Consider the following 16,655-nt stretch of genomic DNA (forward strand, 5'->3'; position numbering starts at 1 on the left):
ACAAGACATCTTTGGCATGATCTAATTGTGCATTCTCCTCCTCTAGTATCTCTTGATGGTTTGGTATCGGTGGATCTCTTGGAGCAGTCTGCACCATATACGGATGTGGCATCCCGAAGAACCACCGGATGTACCCGTCCACGTAGCTCCAGTTGCTCTCAATTATGGTACTCAATGCCTCTTTCGGGACCAGATGACTCTCGTAATCATCAAACATATATTTCATCTCTCTACATGTCAAAGTAGGAGGAGCAGATACAATAAAGTATCTGGGAATAATCTGAGTATAGTCGAATTTCCACATGACGTGCTCAGACAGATAAGGTGCAATGAGACATGGTTCCCTTGAGCTTTGTTTGATTTTAGATTTGATAATGAGAAAAAAAATTGAAAGAGACTGAATTGATTTTGAAAAATATCATATATAAGAAATGAGAATGGTTCTTACGCGATTTAAACTCCAAAATATATATTAAGTATTTTCATATTATGACTAAAAAACATATAGAGTACATTAAAAAAAATTCTTAAAACAAGATATGAGAATAATTTTTATTTTCAATTACAATTAGAATATGTTTGAATGAAATACTTTAACAAGAGAAATTAATTTTTTTTGAGAAAATTTAAAATAATTTAATCAAAATTTATTATTTGAATAAAAATATAAAAAATTGTTGAAATGATATTCTCATTAGTCCAATTTATAAAAAATAATTTACTTTTTAAATACATTATGTATTTGATCGATATATATTTTGATTATTCAATATACTTAAAAAAAATAAACTGTCTCCTACACATAACACTAGATGTAATATAAATTTATAAGATATTAAACTTAAAAATCTCAAAACAAGAGTCAAGAATTTAAAATTGCTACATTGCTACTATACACTATACAATGGAAATTTTGCAATATAGTCATTATATATGAAAATTTTAAATCCATCCCAGACATTTTCAAAAACTTGCAAATAAGTCTATAATAATTTTTAAAAATTACAAGTAACCCCTTAAAATTTTCAAAAATTATAAATAAATCAATATTTTTCATATTTTAAATTTTGACCCAAAATTTTCAAAATATATATGCAAATAACCCCAAAATTTTAACAACAAATCATTTTAATACTTTATCCAAACAAAAATAAATTTCAATTAAATCAATTGAATTCCTTAGAATTTTAAATTCCTTAAAAATCAAATCACTCAATCCTTTCCCGTAACTTAGTTTTTGGGAGTGAATTATATAAATCATGAAAGATTTTATAACCTGTTATCACGTTAATAGGAGTGGGGCAAGGTAACTTTGTTATACCTCCTTTCCCTTATGAACCTCAGCCACAATCTAAAGTCAATATATGCAACGTAAGAACTGAAACCTGTCCACCTTCTAGTGCAAAAAATTGCTTCAAAAAGATGGATAATGCAAGGCAATCAACAATATTTGTAATCTTTACCAAAACAGAAACCAAAATACCAAATAAAATAAAAACCTACAAATAAGAACCGTAAAGGTAATTGAGAGTATCTTACTTCACCTATTTCTCGCAGCAGTTAAGAATTCTGAAAACTAGTAATGGTGACAATTCCTATGCTACAGGATGTATCAATATTCCAATGCTTCCACTAAGATATAATAAACAATGAAAACAGTGTACTTTACAAAAACACGATTCTGAAATTTACAATCTGTTGGACAGTTGGCCGCCTCCCTGGAAAGTTCCAATCCAATCAAAGGAAATTGTTCCCATTAACATGCAGCATAGGGCATACCTAAAATAATATTTATACCACATCAGTTTAGTGCAATTCGTGTTGGGATTACCGAACAACTATATAAGAGGTGCCAAGATATGGAAATGTACAAGACAGAATGCTCATATTCCATGATCAAGTGTGTAATATAATGTGTCACGATCTGAGTCAAAAATGACACCACAAAAAGAAAATACACGTGATGTTGTTAACATCCCAAAATAAAAAGGAGAGTGGGCCATGGTCCCAAATCAAAAAATGGATGAAATCCAAGTGTCTGAAGCCACAGAAATCTAAATCAAACCAGAAGAAATCTCCATTTTCAAGTTTGTAAATCATGTAAATAAAGCCAAAAGGCAGACTCATGAAATCCGATCCCGCTTTCAATCACCAACTAGAATAATTACTGGGCAGAAGTTAAACAGAAATGATGAATGATGGATACAAAAGGAAAGGAAATCACACATTCAGCTCAACTTAAATGCACACTCTCCAATGGATCAAAAAAACATTTATCACTTATTCCAACACTGCTAAATATTAAGCATATTATTATAGATGGGAGAAACACAATGATAGAAACTAGATGTAAGATATTGAATATTTTTATAAATTGGGAGTGGAAATGATAGGTTCCCTATCTACAACCGTAGGTCCAATTGTTCAAAGGCCCACTTAAGTGAGAAAATGGGAAAGGGGGAAGAATCATTTACGTCGGCGAAAAAGAAAGTTGAGTTGGTTATATAGGTTAGGTTGAATAATAGAGTAGTTTCAGTATCTTATATATTAGGAACTGCATTATGGGTTGGGCAGGGTGAGAATTATTTCATCTGTGAGGAGCTAGGCTCTGGGAATACAAGGGACTCTCCTATAATATTTCTTACTTTTTTTATTGATAATGCAATTTCAGTATTGTCGTGAATTTGGGACCTATCAATTGGTCCGACATGTCGGATCTTTGAGTAGAGTCAATGTTACTGGAGATGGGAGAATCATACACAATTGGTTCGTGAATAAAATACAAGGTTTTACGAGGACAGATCCTGTTGGATGGATCGTGAGGGCTGAAAGGTTCTTTGAGGAGAACCAAATTTGCACTTGCGGATAAACTCCAGTCATCATTCATAAGAATGGAAGGAGTGCCTATGATATAGTTTCACTCTTGGTGTCAGTTCTAAGAAGCACGCACACCTCTAGGAGTATGCGTGTTGCGGTGTCCAACATGCATCATTGACATACATTGACAAGCGTAGAACAATTGTCAGAAAACTCAGACAAGTACCCCTACAAAATGGTCTTGTTCTTTTACTTTGACACACTTCAAAATGGGTGTCTGACACCAATACGACACCCATACAACACATGCTAGACAATTCAGACAAATATTTTTAAAAAAATGGTTTTCCTTTGCTACAACAAACACGTTATATACATTATTTTTGGACAAATCTCATATCTAACAGGGTTAATCATCTACTGAAGCAATGTTATCAATGAAGAATTAAAAACATTAATTTTGATTAGAAAAATTTTAACTCTTTTAAATATAAATGTGTAAATGAAAGTCAAATACTATCATATATATGTAGCGGTGTCGGTGTCCTATATTTTTGACATTATCGGTGTCGAAGTGTCCATGTGGTGTCATGTCCCGGTATCCGTGTCGGAGTCCGTGCTTCATAGGCCAAGTTAGATGCAGAACGGGAGTCCTTTCCCACTGTTTTAACCGAGAGATTCAGTGAGAGTCATGGTAGAGGTCATGCTGAAAGGACGATTATCATGAAAGCAGAAGAACGAAGAGGGAGAGAAATTATGCTCGGAGAGACTTGAAGTCAAGACACATATCAAGAACAGAATCAGCCACTAAATGATGCACAACCAAACTGGTTTGTGGTTCTTGAAGTTCCCGATCAACCTTGTGTCGTAGTCATGATTCACACAACAGAAAGTGCATGCACTGATGCACATCACACTCCCACAACCACCAGACGCGGCTCACAGAATATGGCTATGCTACAACAACGGATGTTGAGGGCCCACCTCCTTGCAACAAGGAACAATTCTGTTCCTGTGAATATGCTGGATCAAGTATGTCTCAAAACTCTTGCACCTGAGAAGGTTCTAGAGAAAACAGTGGAAGAATGGATAATTCACAAAACTGGCTGTTTTGATCTAATGCATCAAAGCTCAAATGGATCTGGTATTTAGGTATAAGCCCATAATGCAGAGGAGTTGTAAATCTGTCTATTAAAGCTAAGTGTTAGTTGGTTGAGGGAGGCTTTTAAAGCTTGGGCTGATATAGATGTACAAGAGTTAACCCAAGTAGAGAGAAGTAAAGGGATGCAAGGCCTAATGATAGTTGGTTGTTGGTGGCTAGATGGCTTCACCAACAACCTAACCTCTCCCACACAGGTCTCAAAGTACTATCATCCACACTACTCCTTTTGGTCTCAAATATAACAAAAATTTGGAGCAAATATAACAAAAATTTGGAGCAAATACATAACTAATATTGACTATGTTTTGCTTATATTCGAGACCCAGCACTAAGCGTTTACACCCGGGCCACCCCATTTTTCAACATTTATGTCAGTTGACCATGGCACTTCCATCACTCAGTGTCTGTTTATATTCCAACAGCAATGGATTGTGCTGATCTTGTGCCATGCATGCCCGGGGTCCAGCTGTGTTATTGTTCTGATACCAGTGGAAGCAACCATGCGGCGGAAACAGAAAGTATGTATCAGCCAAGTTGTTGTGTGTGTTTTACTAGAGAGTTATGTAGCGGGTTGGATTCTAGAAAAAGAGGAAGTAGTAATAAGGACTTTTTGCAAGGTGGGTCTAATTCTAAATATTATGGACCAGCAAAGGTTCCATGTCCAAAAGATTGATGGAAAGAATACCAACAATTTTCTTGCAAAGGAATTTTAAGTTCTCATGATCCAACTGTGTAGCATTCTCCAATCTGGTGCATGTATTAAAAAGAAACCACAGATTTCTTTCAGTTTTCAATGTTGGGTTAATTCGTTCTACTCCTTGAATACGAGTCAGATATCTGTTACAATGGGGATGTCATTTTTTCAAATCAGGAGATACTTTTGCCATAGTAACAGCTTTTCTTATGGCAATTGTAGTGTCAACTGAGACACTTGTTGCAGCATCAAAATTTAGTAGTGGTCCAGTGGAAGGCATAGAGACACTTTTGGGTATTATTGGTACATTTGTTGCGAGTTAAAGTCTTTCAAACAGATTTTGGACTAATGCTTTTCTTCACTATATTAGCTACAGGACAGTGTTCAATTTTTCCCTCTTTGACGGCTTATTTGTTCCACAACATCTCCTAGACTATATGTTGTCATCCAAGCATGGACCTATTGCCATTGCCACCCGTGCATTCAACAGTATAGAGCAAGTGATTTACTCATTGCATCAATCGTGGCAATTGTAGTTTCTTATTTCTTGGGTCCCACTATGGGTTTTCCAGTTGGTAAGCTTTAAAGAATAACAGTTGAAGATTATGAAGTGAAAACACCAGCTGACAGAGTTGTGGGAGTTCAGCTGAGGCATAGCTCTGTGTTCACCTTGTTGAAAGTTCAAATAAGAAAGGAAGCCACTTGTGGGAACATAATTAACCAAGCAGCCAAAACCTCCTTTCTTCATTGGGGATTGGGAAGTGGCAGCAGCTATTAAAGATCAGCTCTCTTTTTGTTTGCCTCAAGGTTTGGGAAGTGGCAGCAGCTATTAAATTAAAGATCTGTATCTACAACCATAGGCCCCATTTTTCAAAGGCCTGCTTAAGTGAAAAATCCGGAAATGCGGGAGAATTAGTTATGTGAGAGAGAAAGCTGGTTGAATTGGTTATATAGGATGAAGGGTAGAATAATGGAGTATTCAGTCTCTTTTATCTTAGGAACCTTGTGGGTTGGGTTGGGCAGCGTGAGAATTATCTGATCTCTGAGGAACTAGGCTCTGGGATTACAAGGGATTTTTCTATAATAGTTCTTACCTTTTTCATCAATAATACAATTTCTGTATCGTTGTGAATTTGGGTTCCTATCAGAAAACCCAGAGAAGTTGAGTTCCTGTCCTATTAAGAAACTGCTCTGAATTTTATCAAGTATAGAGCTTGTTTTACATGCTTTAACACAAAAGCTGACAAAACATAACTAAATAACAATAATATGAAATATAATGGAAATAACTGGGAGCTCGAGTCCTTATAGAAGAATTTAGATTCTGAAATTTTTTAAATGAAAAGAAAACTGAAAAAAAACATACACTTATTTCTTTCTTACCTGGTACTACTACTATCCAGCTTTAGGCTATCATACCCATCTCCCTCATTACCTTATTTCTTTCTTACCTTCCCTTCTTCCCCCAAGCCATATCACCCCATCCACTCATGCTGTTGACTTCCCATGTTCAATCTTCCCTTACTAGGCTTCCCTTCACCTAGTTACTCATTTGGCAGTGCATCCCAATTGTCCCATTATCATTTTTGCAATTTCTTATGGAACTTACTTTCCTACCCATCCTATTATGATCTGCCACTATTGTGTAACTGCCTCTATGTAAGCATTGCTCCAATTTTTGTATCCCCCCTACCCATTGCTTTGAGCTCCTAGTATAAGCATTGCCTACAGGTCTATCACATGAAGAACCTTAGAAGAAAAAGGCCTCATTTTGGATAGAACAATTAGTTGAGAGCAAAATTTATTAATGACAGTGGAGATTACACAATAATAGAAAATAAGAAACTTAACAGTGTTAAGCACAGAGAATGGAAGGGAACCCTAAATATTTTCTTTGCTAAGGAGGGAGAGGAGAGGAAAAATAAAATTATAAAACTAATTTACTATCACAGCCTTGTAAAGTTGTAATAGTGGATATTTTTAAATACCCAGTTCTACAATGCAGTGGCGAATGGAGGTATCAGACAATGGAGAGCGTCGGACAGAAGTAGTTGTGGTGGAGGTGAGCTATGGTGAAGGGTACCAAGTGGTCGTGGCAATGGTAAACAGTATAGGGCGACAGTGGTGTTGATGGTTGAGGGTACCAAGCAGTAGCAGAGGAAATGGAAGGTGCCCGATTGAATGACATTTGTTGAGGGTGCCTAGCAGCAGAGGTGGTGAAGGAGTGATGGTTGAGGGTACGTACCAAGCAACATAGGCAATGTAGGATGCTGAATAGCAACAACAGCGGTGAAGGGTTTCAAGCTATGATTGTGGAGGGCATCAGGCAACGGCACTGGCAGTAGTGATAGACTAAAGGATTCTTAGCAGCAGCAAGTCCCAAGAAAAAAGGAAATAACAGAAGGTGCTCAATACTGGTGATGGTGGTGGCGGTGGTACTGTGCAGTAGTTACAGTAGTAGAGGTTGCCTGAAAGCAATATGTTAGTGTTTGGCAGTAGCAACAATTGAAGGTGCCTAGCAGTGCCAATGATGTAGGGAGGTGGAGGGTAGTTTTGGATTTCTACATATTTTAGTCAGTATACTTATTCAAATTCATTTCTCTCCTTCCAAACCCTTCTAGTATTAGAGGGTAGTCAAAAATTAATGAAAAGACATTTCGCGACCTCCACTCTCCTCCCCTTTGGCTTCCAATTCCCCTGAACCAAATACTATGGCACATTTCAATCAGATGCCTATCAATCTATAAGTCTATAACATGCATATCTATTCTCAATCATTTCAACGTGCCAATGGATTTTACAAATATTGTGCATAAGCAAAAAATTATCAAGCAATAGGATATGAATATACATGTGTTATGGAAGAAAGCACTCACATCCGGTCCAGCAAATTTTATGTGAACTACAGCTCGCTGTAATTGCGCCATACAGCACGAAATTCTTCACGGAATGTATTTAGACGTGCTTTCAGGTTAGGTGTTCTAAAGCTTGCATGCAGGATGGTAGCTGAAGAAGCAAGAAAACCCAACTTAAAAACAAGAATAAAAAGGCTAGACAATGTTAAGATTAAATTTCTCAAAATGCAATTACCAAGAAGACCAATAGCAAGCGCCCATAAAACAGTCAGGAGACCAGCCGAAACAAACCATAGAAAGAAACTTGCTGCAAAAAGGGTGTAAAAGGAGAATTGATGTCAAAAAAATATATAAAAGTATCAAGCATCGGGCAAACATCCAAAAAATTTAATATAGCGAAGAAGGATTATTAATGAGAAAAAATATAACTGTTTCACAGACGCATTTACCAGAAGAAAATATCAAGACGAACACCCAACGAGGCCGACCACAAATATAAATTGCTCTCTTAGCTGATGGACGTCCACGAATAACAGGCCTGGAATTTAAAAAATTACTTTAGATACAGAAAAATCCAAAGATCCACAAACATAATAAAGTCAAACATACTTACGTAAGCGGAGGTCTCATTTTGGCAGCTAAATGAGGTGAAAATTGCCTTACTGTTCTTGTTACCTTCTCACTAAAGGTACCTGCAAAGCTGTAGAAAGAAACCCATTAGATTGATGTGGAATAAATATAGAAATTCAGCATTTCTATATCGATTATAATAAAACTGGAACAGATTCGGAAACTAAATGAAGACTTTGTATATCAAATCTTGTCATACTCATCAATTCCCTGGACTTCATAAATATTCTATAGAACTGAAAAATATAATTGTCTAATAGCCCAAGTCATTGAAGTATAACTTTTAGGCAGCTTATTATATTCAGCAGCTGTGCCATAACCTGTTGGAGTTCTTTTGTCTACTTTTTGGTAACCATGATAATATCACAGCCATGTATAAATGATTTCACATCAATACTTTTCCTCTTTAAATACTTAATAATAAGAGAACAGCAATACCCTCTATATCAAAGTCAAGAGTATAAATGCAGTTGGTTCCAGTAGACATACTTAAGTCTAATTGTCTAAACTTGATCAAAACCTTTCATTTTCCATCATAGGTATCTTTCCCGTATTCCAGACTAAAATGTATTTGTCTGTTTATTTTTGTTCATCCCTTTAAAAGATGAAAAACTTGTACTTCCCATAACAATCAGAGTAAATATACTATGTTGACGAGTTTTAAAATAAAACAAGTTGTTATCCTGCTACAAAAGCTGACAGTAAAACTAAACTACCATGTGACTCATATCATTTCAGTTTCATGACAGCATTCATTACAGGGTTTGGTCCTACAATTATAATAAATCTATATCATCTACAAAACCAAACCATACACACCTTTTTCTTAGTTATCTAAGAAGCCTGTTTAAGCATAAAGTTACACTCTATGCACAAAGCATATAGTACTCGGCATTCTGCTAAAGGCAGCACAACACTTTCTTAACACGGAAACCCCCACAAAATATGACATGAGAACTGATGACATAAACATGACACAAACCTATGAATAAAAAAGAATAACTTAACAAAATAAATTGGGGAGAACCTTTATCCACCCTCACATTTCTAAAAACCCACACATGACTCTCGAAAGTACACATCCAGACAAAACAAAAACTGTTTTAGGCCGGACGTACACGTCCAGACAGCACAAAGCCTCCGTTTTTTCCAGATGTGTACATCCAAAGTGCTTTTGGGGTGGGTAAAGTTCCTCCTTATTCCCTTAAAAGTTGAAGCAAAAATCAGCTTTGTTACACAACAAAAGAAATCAGATTAACATCACGAAAACTGGCATCCAATTTCTAAAGTTCTTAGCTGATGTAAAACACGCACGCTTAAATAGCACAAAGAACAACACCTTCAGACCAAGATATATATGTTAAAACAACAACAACCAAGCCTTATCCCACTTGGCTACATGGATCAAATAATTTAAAATATAATATATATAGACAGTAAATAACAAACTAAAACTGCTTACCTGTCATTTAGAAAGGCAATGCTTAGTGCTGTAAGAAGCGCAGCCACAATAGCAAGCGGCCTCCGAAGAAACCCCAATACTGCAAAATTTCAATGTGTCTAATTAGACTGTAAGGCAAAACACAGCAAAAAACATGAAAACAAAAAATAAAATCTGAATAAATAAATACTACACATCATGCTCACTATGCTCACTTACTGAGAACAGAAACAATCAAAATGAAGTAGTTGGTCCTGTAGCTGCAAATACAATCATAACCATAGTTACTTTCCAACCCCAAAACTTCACTACAGTTATAACTTGACAATTCAGAAGACAGCAACAAGTAATTCCCCAAATACTAATTAAAATTTTATCATAGAATCATCTACACAAAATAAAATTAAACAAAATCATTTTCCGTTATAGCAGTTATAAACAGTAAAAGGAAAAATAAGTTCATCATCATACAAAAATCAGTAAAACAAAGAACATGCAAAAACCTAAAGAACAAGGAAACTCAAAAATTGATTATCGCAATAATCTAATTTGATTAAAATTGAAAAACAAAAGTGAAAAACGATAACGGAAGAAGGAGTATTGGTACTAGTAGAGATTGCATTTGAGACGGCTGTTCCATTTGGAGGAAGATCTTGGAACGGTGAATCGGGAGAAGAATTCGGAGAGAGGACGCGGCGGCGATGACCAATCAACTTCGCGGAGAGCGTCGACGAGATCTTCGGCGGTAACGTTTCCCCAATCCATCGATTTCGGAGAGAAACTTTGATGCAGCGGTGATTGAAAATGGAAGAAAGGAATATGAAGTGAAAGGGTGATATTGGAAAGGAAAGAAGAAAGTGAAAAACAAGTGAAAGTGAAGAAAAGGGAAATGAAAGTGTTGTTGCGTTTTGTTTATGACTTTTCTTGGTAAGGAAAAGGGTAAAATGGTAAAAATGTGAAATTGATGTGAAAAACATTTGTCTGAGCCCGGGTTCGAACCGGGGACCTCTAGTGTGTGAGACTAGCGTGATAACCGACTACACCACCCAGACGCTGTTGATTTGATGAATACGGTTTGGTTATTAAAAAAGAACTACTTTTATATTACATTTACTCAACTAACATCTTCTCTCCTTTTTCCTTTTTGTTTGTTTTCTACTTTTATGGCTATAAAATCTCTAACAAGAATCACTACTTATTAACATGAATTGATTTGGGAACACTTGGCACCGAGAAAAATGTATCAATTAAAATTATTCTTATGTATAAGATTATTTACTACTTCATTTAGTGAATAATATTTTTTATATTAAATTTATATATTTGTAAATGCATTTCTAATAGATAATTAGGGTGTCTTTGATTTGATTTTGAAAACTGTTTTTTAATATTTAAAATTTGAAAATTTGTTAATCTAATTTTACAAAACTATTTTATATTTGAGAGTTTGAAAACTAAAATATTTGATTTTATACTTTTTTTTCTTCAAAACTTTTTTATATAATTTATTTATAAAATAGTTTTTAAAAATTAAAATTTAAAACTTATTTAAACATGTCCTTAATTTTTCTTCAAATGTTATTTTATTTCTCTCAAGTTTATTTCTCCTTAATGTTAAAATTTTTCTAGAAAAAATATCAAGGTTGAAACATGAAGTTATACATTCATTAGATTATTTATTCATTTTCCTTCTCTCAATTTGAAGATCTTTTGAATGTGATGTTCTATTTGTTGAGAATGTAATTTATGGTGTTGAAGCATCTTATTGTCGAAACACTTAGATGTCGAAGTGTCTAGGTGTCGAAGTGTCAAAGTGTCGAGGAGTTTGTCTTAACATGAATTTGTTACTTAGGCTCAATTTTGCAGTGTTAGAAGAATAAGGTATTTTGGTATTTGCTTGAGGAGCAAGCAAATCCAACTCTATAAATAGGGAGTAATACAAATTCATTGTAAGATAACACATACTTGCAATTGCAAAGGAATAAATTCTCAGTTTGAGAGCAGAAAGTTACTCTGCGGAAATTCTTCTTCTTATTCCTTATTTGAAACTCTAATCTTTATTTCTTTCCCAATTCAATTTTTATTTCTTTTCATTACCATTATGCACCGAAATCTTGCAACCAAGGTTGGTTGATTCACTCGAGTGAAGAGTGGAGAATAAGAGGAGTAATCAATAGGAAAGATTGATTATTATTCATCAAGATTCGGTTTAAAATTCTCCATAGGTTTTGGTGAATTTCTTGAAGGGAAATTGGTGAATTTCTTGAAGGGAAATTGGTGAATTTACAACATCTGGTATCTAGAGCATTGACTGAGCGATTCGTGGGAAGCAAAACACGATGGTGATGAATCATCCGAACGGGCAATTTTCGGCAAGTCTCCCAATTCTAAAGAATCAGAACTATGAGAATTGGTTCAAGCAGATAAAGGTTGTCTTTTACTATCAAAATCTTTGGGATCTTATGAAGGAGGGAGTGACACCGCTTGCAGCAAACGCAACGAATGAAGAAAAGGCTGCAGACAGTTTCGAAAAGGTTAGTGATGTTGAATCAGCGAAAGAAGCATGAGAAATTATGGAAAAATTGTTTGGGGCGCAGAAAAGGTGAAAGAAGTGAGGTTACAAACTCACAGAAGAACGTATGAATTGCTTCAGCTGGAAAACAATGAAAGCATACAAAAGAAGCATACAATTTGACTGGTCAAAATTAGTAAGAAGGATGTTGGTCGAATCAGGGAAAGCCCATATACCAAAGCAACCAAAGAGGTGGTGTTGAAAGTAGAGGAAGAGGTGGTGGTCGAAATCTGACAAAAGTTGCATTCAGTGTTTCAACTGTCAAAAGTATGGTCACTACTTTAGTGATTGTCCTGAAAAACAAAAGAATCAAGATAATGATGCAAAGTTTAAAAAGCATGAAGAAAAAGAGATGTTGTTGATGGTCACAAAATATTCCAAGATCAATGGTACTTAGACTCAGGATGCTCATCACACATGGCTGGTAGGAAATATTGTTTTGTCAACATGAACCCCTTAATGAAGAACATGGTAAAATTTTCAAATGACAATACTCTAGGAGCTGAAGGTATTGGTGATGGTATGATTATGAGGAAAGATGGAAAGAGGTCAGTAATTTCCAATGTATTGTATATATCAGGCATGAAAAGTAATTTGCTCAATATAGGCCAGTTGGTCAAAAAGAACTACAATGTGTAGATTAAAGATAAGATGATGAGAGTTCTCGACTTGGGTGGATGATTAATCTTAAAGGCACCTATGTCTCAGAATAGAACCTTTGGGGTTAAACCTAATGTGACGGAGCACAAGTGCCTTTCAACTGCAGTTAACAGGGATGAATGTATATGGCACTACAAACTTGACCATCTCAACTTCAAAGACATCAGAGACCTGAAGAGAAGAAATATGGTTTCAGGGTTACCAAAAATTGACATTCCAAATAAAGTATGTGAGGAATGTGTGCAGGCGAAGCAGCACAAGAATAGCTTCAGCAAGGATGCAGGAAGCAAGTCAAAGACAATCCTTAAAGTCATATACTCTGATGTTTGTGGTCCTATCCAAGTGGGTTCGATTGGAGGTAACAGATACTTTGTCACATTCATAAATGATTTCAGTCAAAAACTATGGACTTACCTAATCAAGAAGAAAAGTGAAGTTATCGAGGTATTTTCCAAGTTTAAATCTATGGTCGAAAGATAAAGTGGTTGAAAGCTCAAGATTCTAAGGACTGGTGGTGGTGGAGAATATGTGTCGAAATATTTTGACATGTTATGTGAGAAAGAAGGGATTGTGAATGAGGTGGTGTCATCCTATACTCCACGACATAATGGAACTACATAAAGGAAGAATAAAACCACTATGAATATGGTGAGAAGTATGTTGAAAGTTAAGAATCTACCCAAAGAATTATGGGGAGAAGTTGTGTCAACTACAACATACATACTGAACAGATGTCCGACGAAGAAGCTAGAAGGAATCGCACCATAAGAATCTTGGTCTGGTGTAAAGCCTAGCTTGAGTCATCTGAAAGTATTTTGATTTATAGCACATAGACATGTGTCATATCAGTTGAGAAAAAAAACTTGATGACAAGTCGAGTCAGATGATCCTAATAAGATATCATTCGACTGAAGGTTACAAGTTGTTCGACCCAATGAACAAGCAAGTAGTGATTAGCAGGGACGTGATCATAGATGAGCTTAAGGAATGAGATTAGACTAAAATGTCAAAAAGGATTCAGTGAGAATCTTATATGAAGAACCAGCAAGCGAAGTCAAAAGAGAAGTTCGACAAGAAGAAGTCAGAGGTTAAGCAAGTACAAACAGACCTCAAAGGACAAGATACATGCCTGCAAGGTTGCAAGAATGTGTGATTACATCAGATGATATGGTCGATGATGAAGGTGAGATGGTACATTATGCTTTTTATGCAAATGTTGAACTAGTCAATGCAGCTGAAGCATTGAAGGATTAAAAGTGGCTGAAAGAAATGAATGAGGAACTAGAGTCCATCGAAGTCAATAATACTTAGTCACTTGTCGAATTGAGTCAAGGCAAGAAGGCAATCAATTTGAAACGGGTATACAAGGTGAAATTGAATCCCAAAGGTGAAGTAGCTCGACACAAAGCAAGTCTTGTGGAAAATGGATTTCTTCAGAAGGAATGAATCGACTTCAATGAAGTTTTTGCACCTGTTGCTAGGATCGAAACAATCAGGTTGGTTGTTGGTCTAACAAACATGAACAAGTGGCACATGTGTCAGATGGATGTGAAATGTACATTTCTGAATGGCCCCATAAATGAAGAAATGTATGTTGCACAACCAGCTGGATTTGTGAAACATGGAGAAGAAAGCAAGGTATACATGTTACAAAAAGCCCTGTATGAACTTAAGCAAGCTCCAAGAGCTTAGAATAAGAAGATAGACAGTTTCCTAAAGGAGAATGAATTTGTGAAGTGCACAACTGAGCATGGAGTATATGTAAGAAGAATCAATAATGAGTTGTCTATACTATATCTCTATGTCAGTGACATATTGATAACAGGAAGTTGCAAAAAGGAGATCGAAGATTTCAAACATGAGCTAAATGAGGAGTTTGAAATGTATGACTTGGGAAATCTATCATGTTTCTTTGGAATCGAATTCTACAAGAGTATTATAGGCTTGATGATACACCAAAAAAGATATACATGCAAAATAATCAAGAGAATTGAGATGCAAGATTGCAACCAAACTTTGACTCTAGCTGAGCCCATATTGCAATTGTCAAAAGATACAAATGAAGATGATGTTTATCCAACACAGTACAGAAGACCCATTGGATCACTTCGATACATTTGTCACACAAGGCCTGATCTAGCATACAGTGTATGTATGGTGAGCAAATTCATGCAGAAACCAAAGGTATCACACCTAGCAGCGACGAAGAGGATACTCAAGTATCTGAAAGGAACTCTCGACTATGGCATTTTGTTTCCTGCAATTGATGAAGGAAAAAATGCAAACTAGTAGGATACACCGACTCAAGTTGGTGTAGTGATGCTTAGGATAGAAAACCCATAGTTGGTTATGTGTTTATACTGGGTGGTGCACCAGTTGCTTGAAGTTAAAGAAAGGAACCAATAATAACACTATCATCGTGTGAAGCATAATACATAGTCGATTCTCTTTGTGCATGCTAAGCAACTTGGATGGCAAATTTGGTCGAAGAGATTACAGGGAAGAATCATGGAGCGATTACCATGAAAATCGACAGTATGTCTGCTATCAATTTGGCGAAGAATCCAATAGCGCATGTGAAGGAGAATTGCAATCCAAAACGCAGCGGAAATTAAAATTTTCTCCTTTAGAGATCCTTACGAATGGTCATGATCAGTGATAGAATATTTACCTCTTGTGACGATTGAAACCTTTGGTGCAGATCTCTTGTGACAATCAAAACCTTTGATGCAGATCCATGGAGAGATCACGAACGTTGAATGATGACAACGTCTCTACTCAGTCCACACGAACGGATTCCTTCAATCTCAGTGCTAGCTGGTACGAATGAAGGCTTTGAGTGAGAGAGAGAGAGAGAGAGAGAGAAAACGAAAATAATGCAACCGCAATGAATGCTTCTGCACAAGGGTTCTATTTATAGAACCACTTGTGTGGGCTTCAAGCTAAAAAGCCCACTTAAGTGTATTTTGGCCCATATCTTATAATATGCCCAAAATCACTTAAGCTCATGGTACCTTACCATATTTCGTATTCTACTTAAGTACATCGTACCTTTACGATGTTCTACAATTCACTTAAGGGCACCGTACCTTATGGTGTTCCTTAGTTACTCTATCTCTCATCAATCCGTCCTTTGTGTGTGACCCTGTAGGTTTTCACGGCATTGACAATTATATTAAATCATGTGTTTAACATAATAAACAGTGAGTGGTATCTAGCAACACATCACTGCTACCCAAGACACGAAAATGTCATGTGATCTGACAATTCCTTCTGCGATAATACTTATGTGTATAATTACCCTTTTGCCCTTATGTCTATATTGAACACAAGGCATAAACCGTGTCATCCTTGTCCAGTTCAATATTTGGCCCATAGACATTTATCCTGTTATGCAGGATGGGCAAATTCCATCTAGGTCACTCATGTCCCTCAGCATGCTTCGTGAAGTACCCATCAACTGTCTTTATGGTTATCCAGTTACGGACAATGTTTGATCAGCAATAAATCACTCGACTCTACATCTAGGGTCCATAGTGGTTTCAGGTCGAAGAGTGGTATACACTATTATCACCATGAGAATAACTTATGACATTTTGCATAACTTTCTATATAGTATTCTCATAGAGGGTCAATCCGGTATAAATATTACTCTTAATATTCATACCTATGTTTAAGACTTGATAACTCCTTATCCATGATCCATGAGATGTGATCATCAGTCTATATACATAATAGTCTTAATGCTTTAATGTCATCCCACTTCATAATAAAGCTCGACTACGGATACTTTAAGAATAGTATCCTTATGTTTAATGTGATCT

General features: G+C 36.0%; 1 protein-coding gene and 1 non-coding gene across 3 annotated transcripts; both read right to left on the reverse strand.

The window, feature by feature from the left end:
- Nucleotides 1–1,430: 1,430 nt before the first annotated feature.
- On the reverse strand, nucleotides 1,431–10,510 carry LOC127127523 (PRA1 family protein A1). 2 transcript variants are annotated; one of them, XR_007805364.1, is made up of 8 exons: nucleotides 10,207–10,510; nucleotides 9,819–9,859; nucleotides 9,621–9,699; nucleotides 8,142–8,228; nucleotides 7,978–8,066; nucleotides 7,764–7,835; nucleotides 7,525–7,679; nucleotides 1,431–1,779 (listed from the first exon to the last, which is right to left on the reverse strand). XR_007805364.1 is itself a non-coding variant. In XM_051056727.1 (8 exons), exons 1-7 carry the CDS (start codon nucleotides 10,362–10,364, stop codon nucleotides 7,576–7,578), a joined length of 630 nt encoding a protein of 209 aa, XP_050912684.1. In that variant the 5' UTR covers nucleotides 10,365–10,510; the 3' UTR covers nucleotides 1,431–1,779; nucleotides 7,550–7,575. The 2 variants fall into 2 exon arrangements, 1 of the variants encoding a protein (XP_050912684.1); XM_051056727.1 differs by having other exon boundaries at nucleotides 7,550–7,679.
- A 67-nt stretch (nucleotides 10,511–10,577) lies between these two features.
- Nucleotides 10,578–10,651, reverse strand: TRNAV-CAC (transfer RNA valine (anticodon CAC)). The gene has a single exon. It is a non-coding gene; the product is annotated as a tRNA-Val (tRNA).
- Between the last annotated feature and the right edge of the window lie 6,004 nt (nucleotides 10,652–16,655).

The sequence above is a fragment of the Lathyrus oleraceus genome, chromosome 3, assembly GCF_024323335.1.
Source record: "Lathyrus oleraceus cultivar Zhongwan6 chromosome 3, CAAS_Psat_ZW6_1.0, whole genome shotgun sequence".
Taxonomy (NCBI): Eukaryota; Viridiplantae; Streptophyta; class Magnoliopsida; order Fabales; family Fabaceae; genus Lathyrus; species Lathyrus oleraceus.

What these genes read in the sequence shown, in the direction of transcription:
- LOC127127523 (XM_051056727.1), bottom strand. Translation starts at nt 10,364, where the DNA reads ATGGATTGGGGAAACGTTACCGCCGAAGATCTCGTCGACGCTCTCCGC. An exon ending in ATTGCCTTTCTAAATGACAG is followed by an intron (nt 8,229 to 9,620) that starts GTAAGCAGTTTT and finishes TTCTTTCTACAG; the next exon opens with CTTTGCAGGTACCTTTAGTG. An exon ending in GCTTGCTATTGGTCTTCTTG is followed by an intron (nt 7,680 to 7,763) that starts GTAATTGCATTT and finishes TTGCTTCTTCAG; the next exon opens with CTACCATCCTGCATGCAAGC.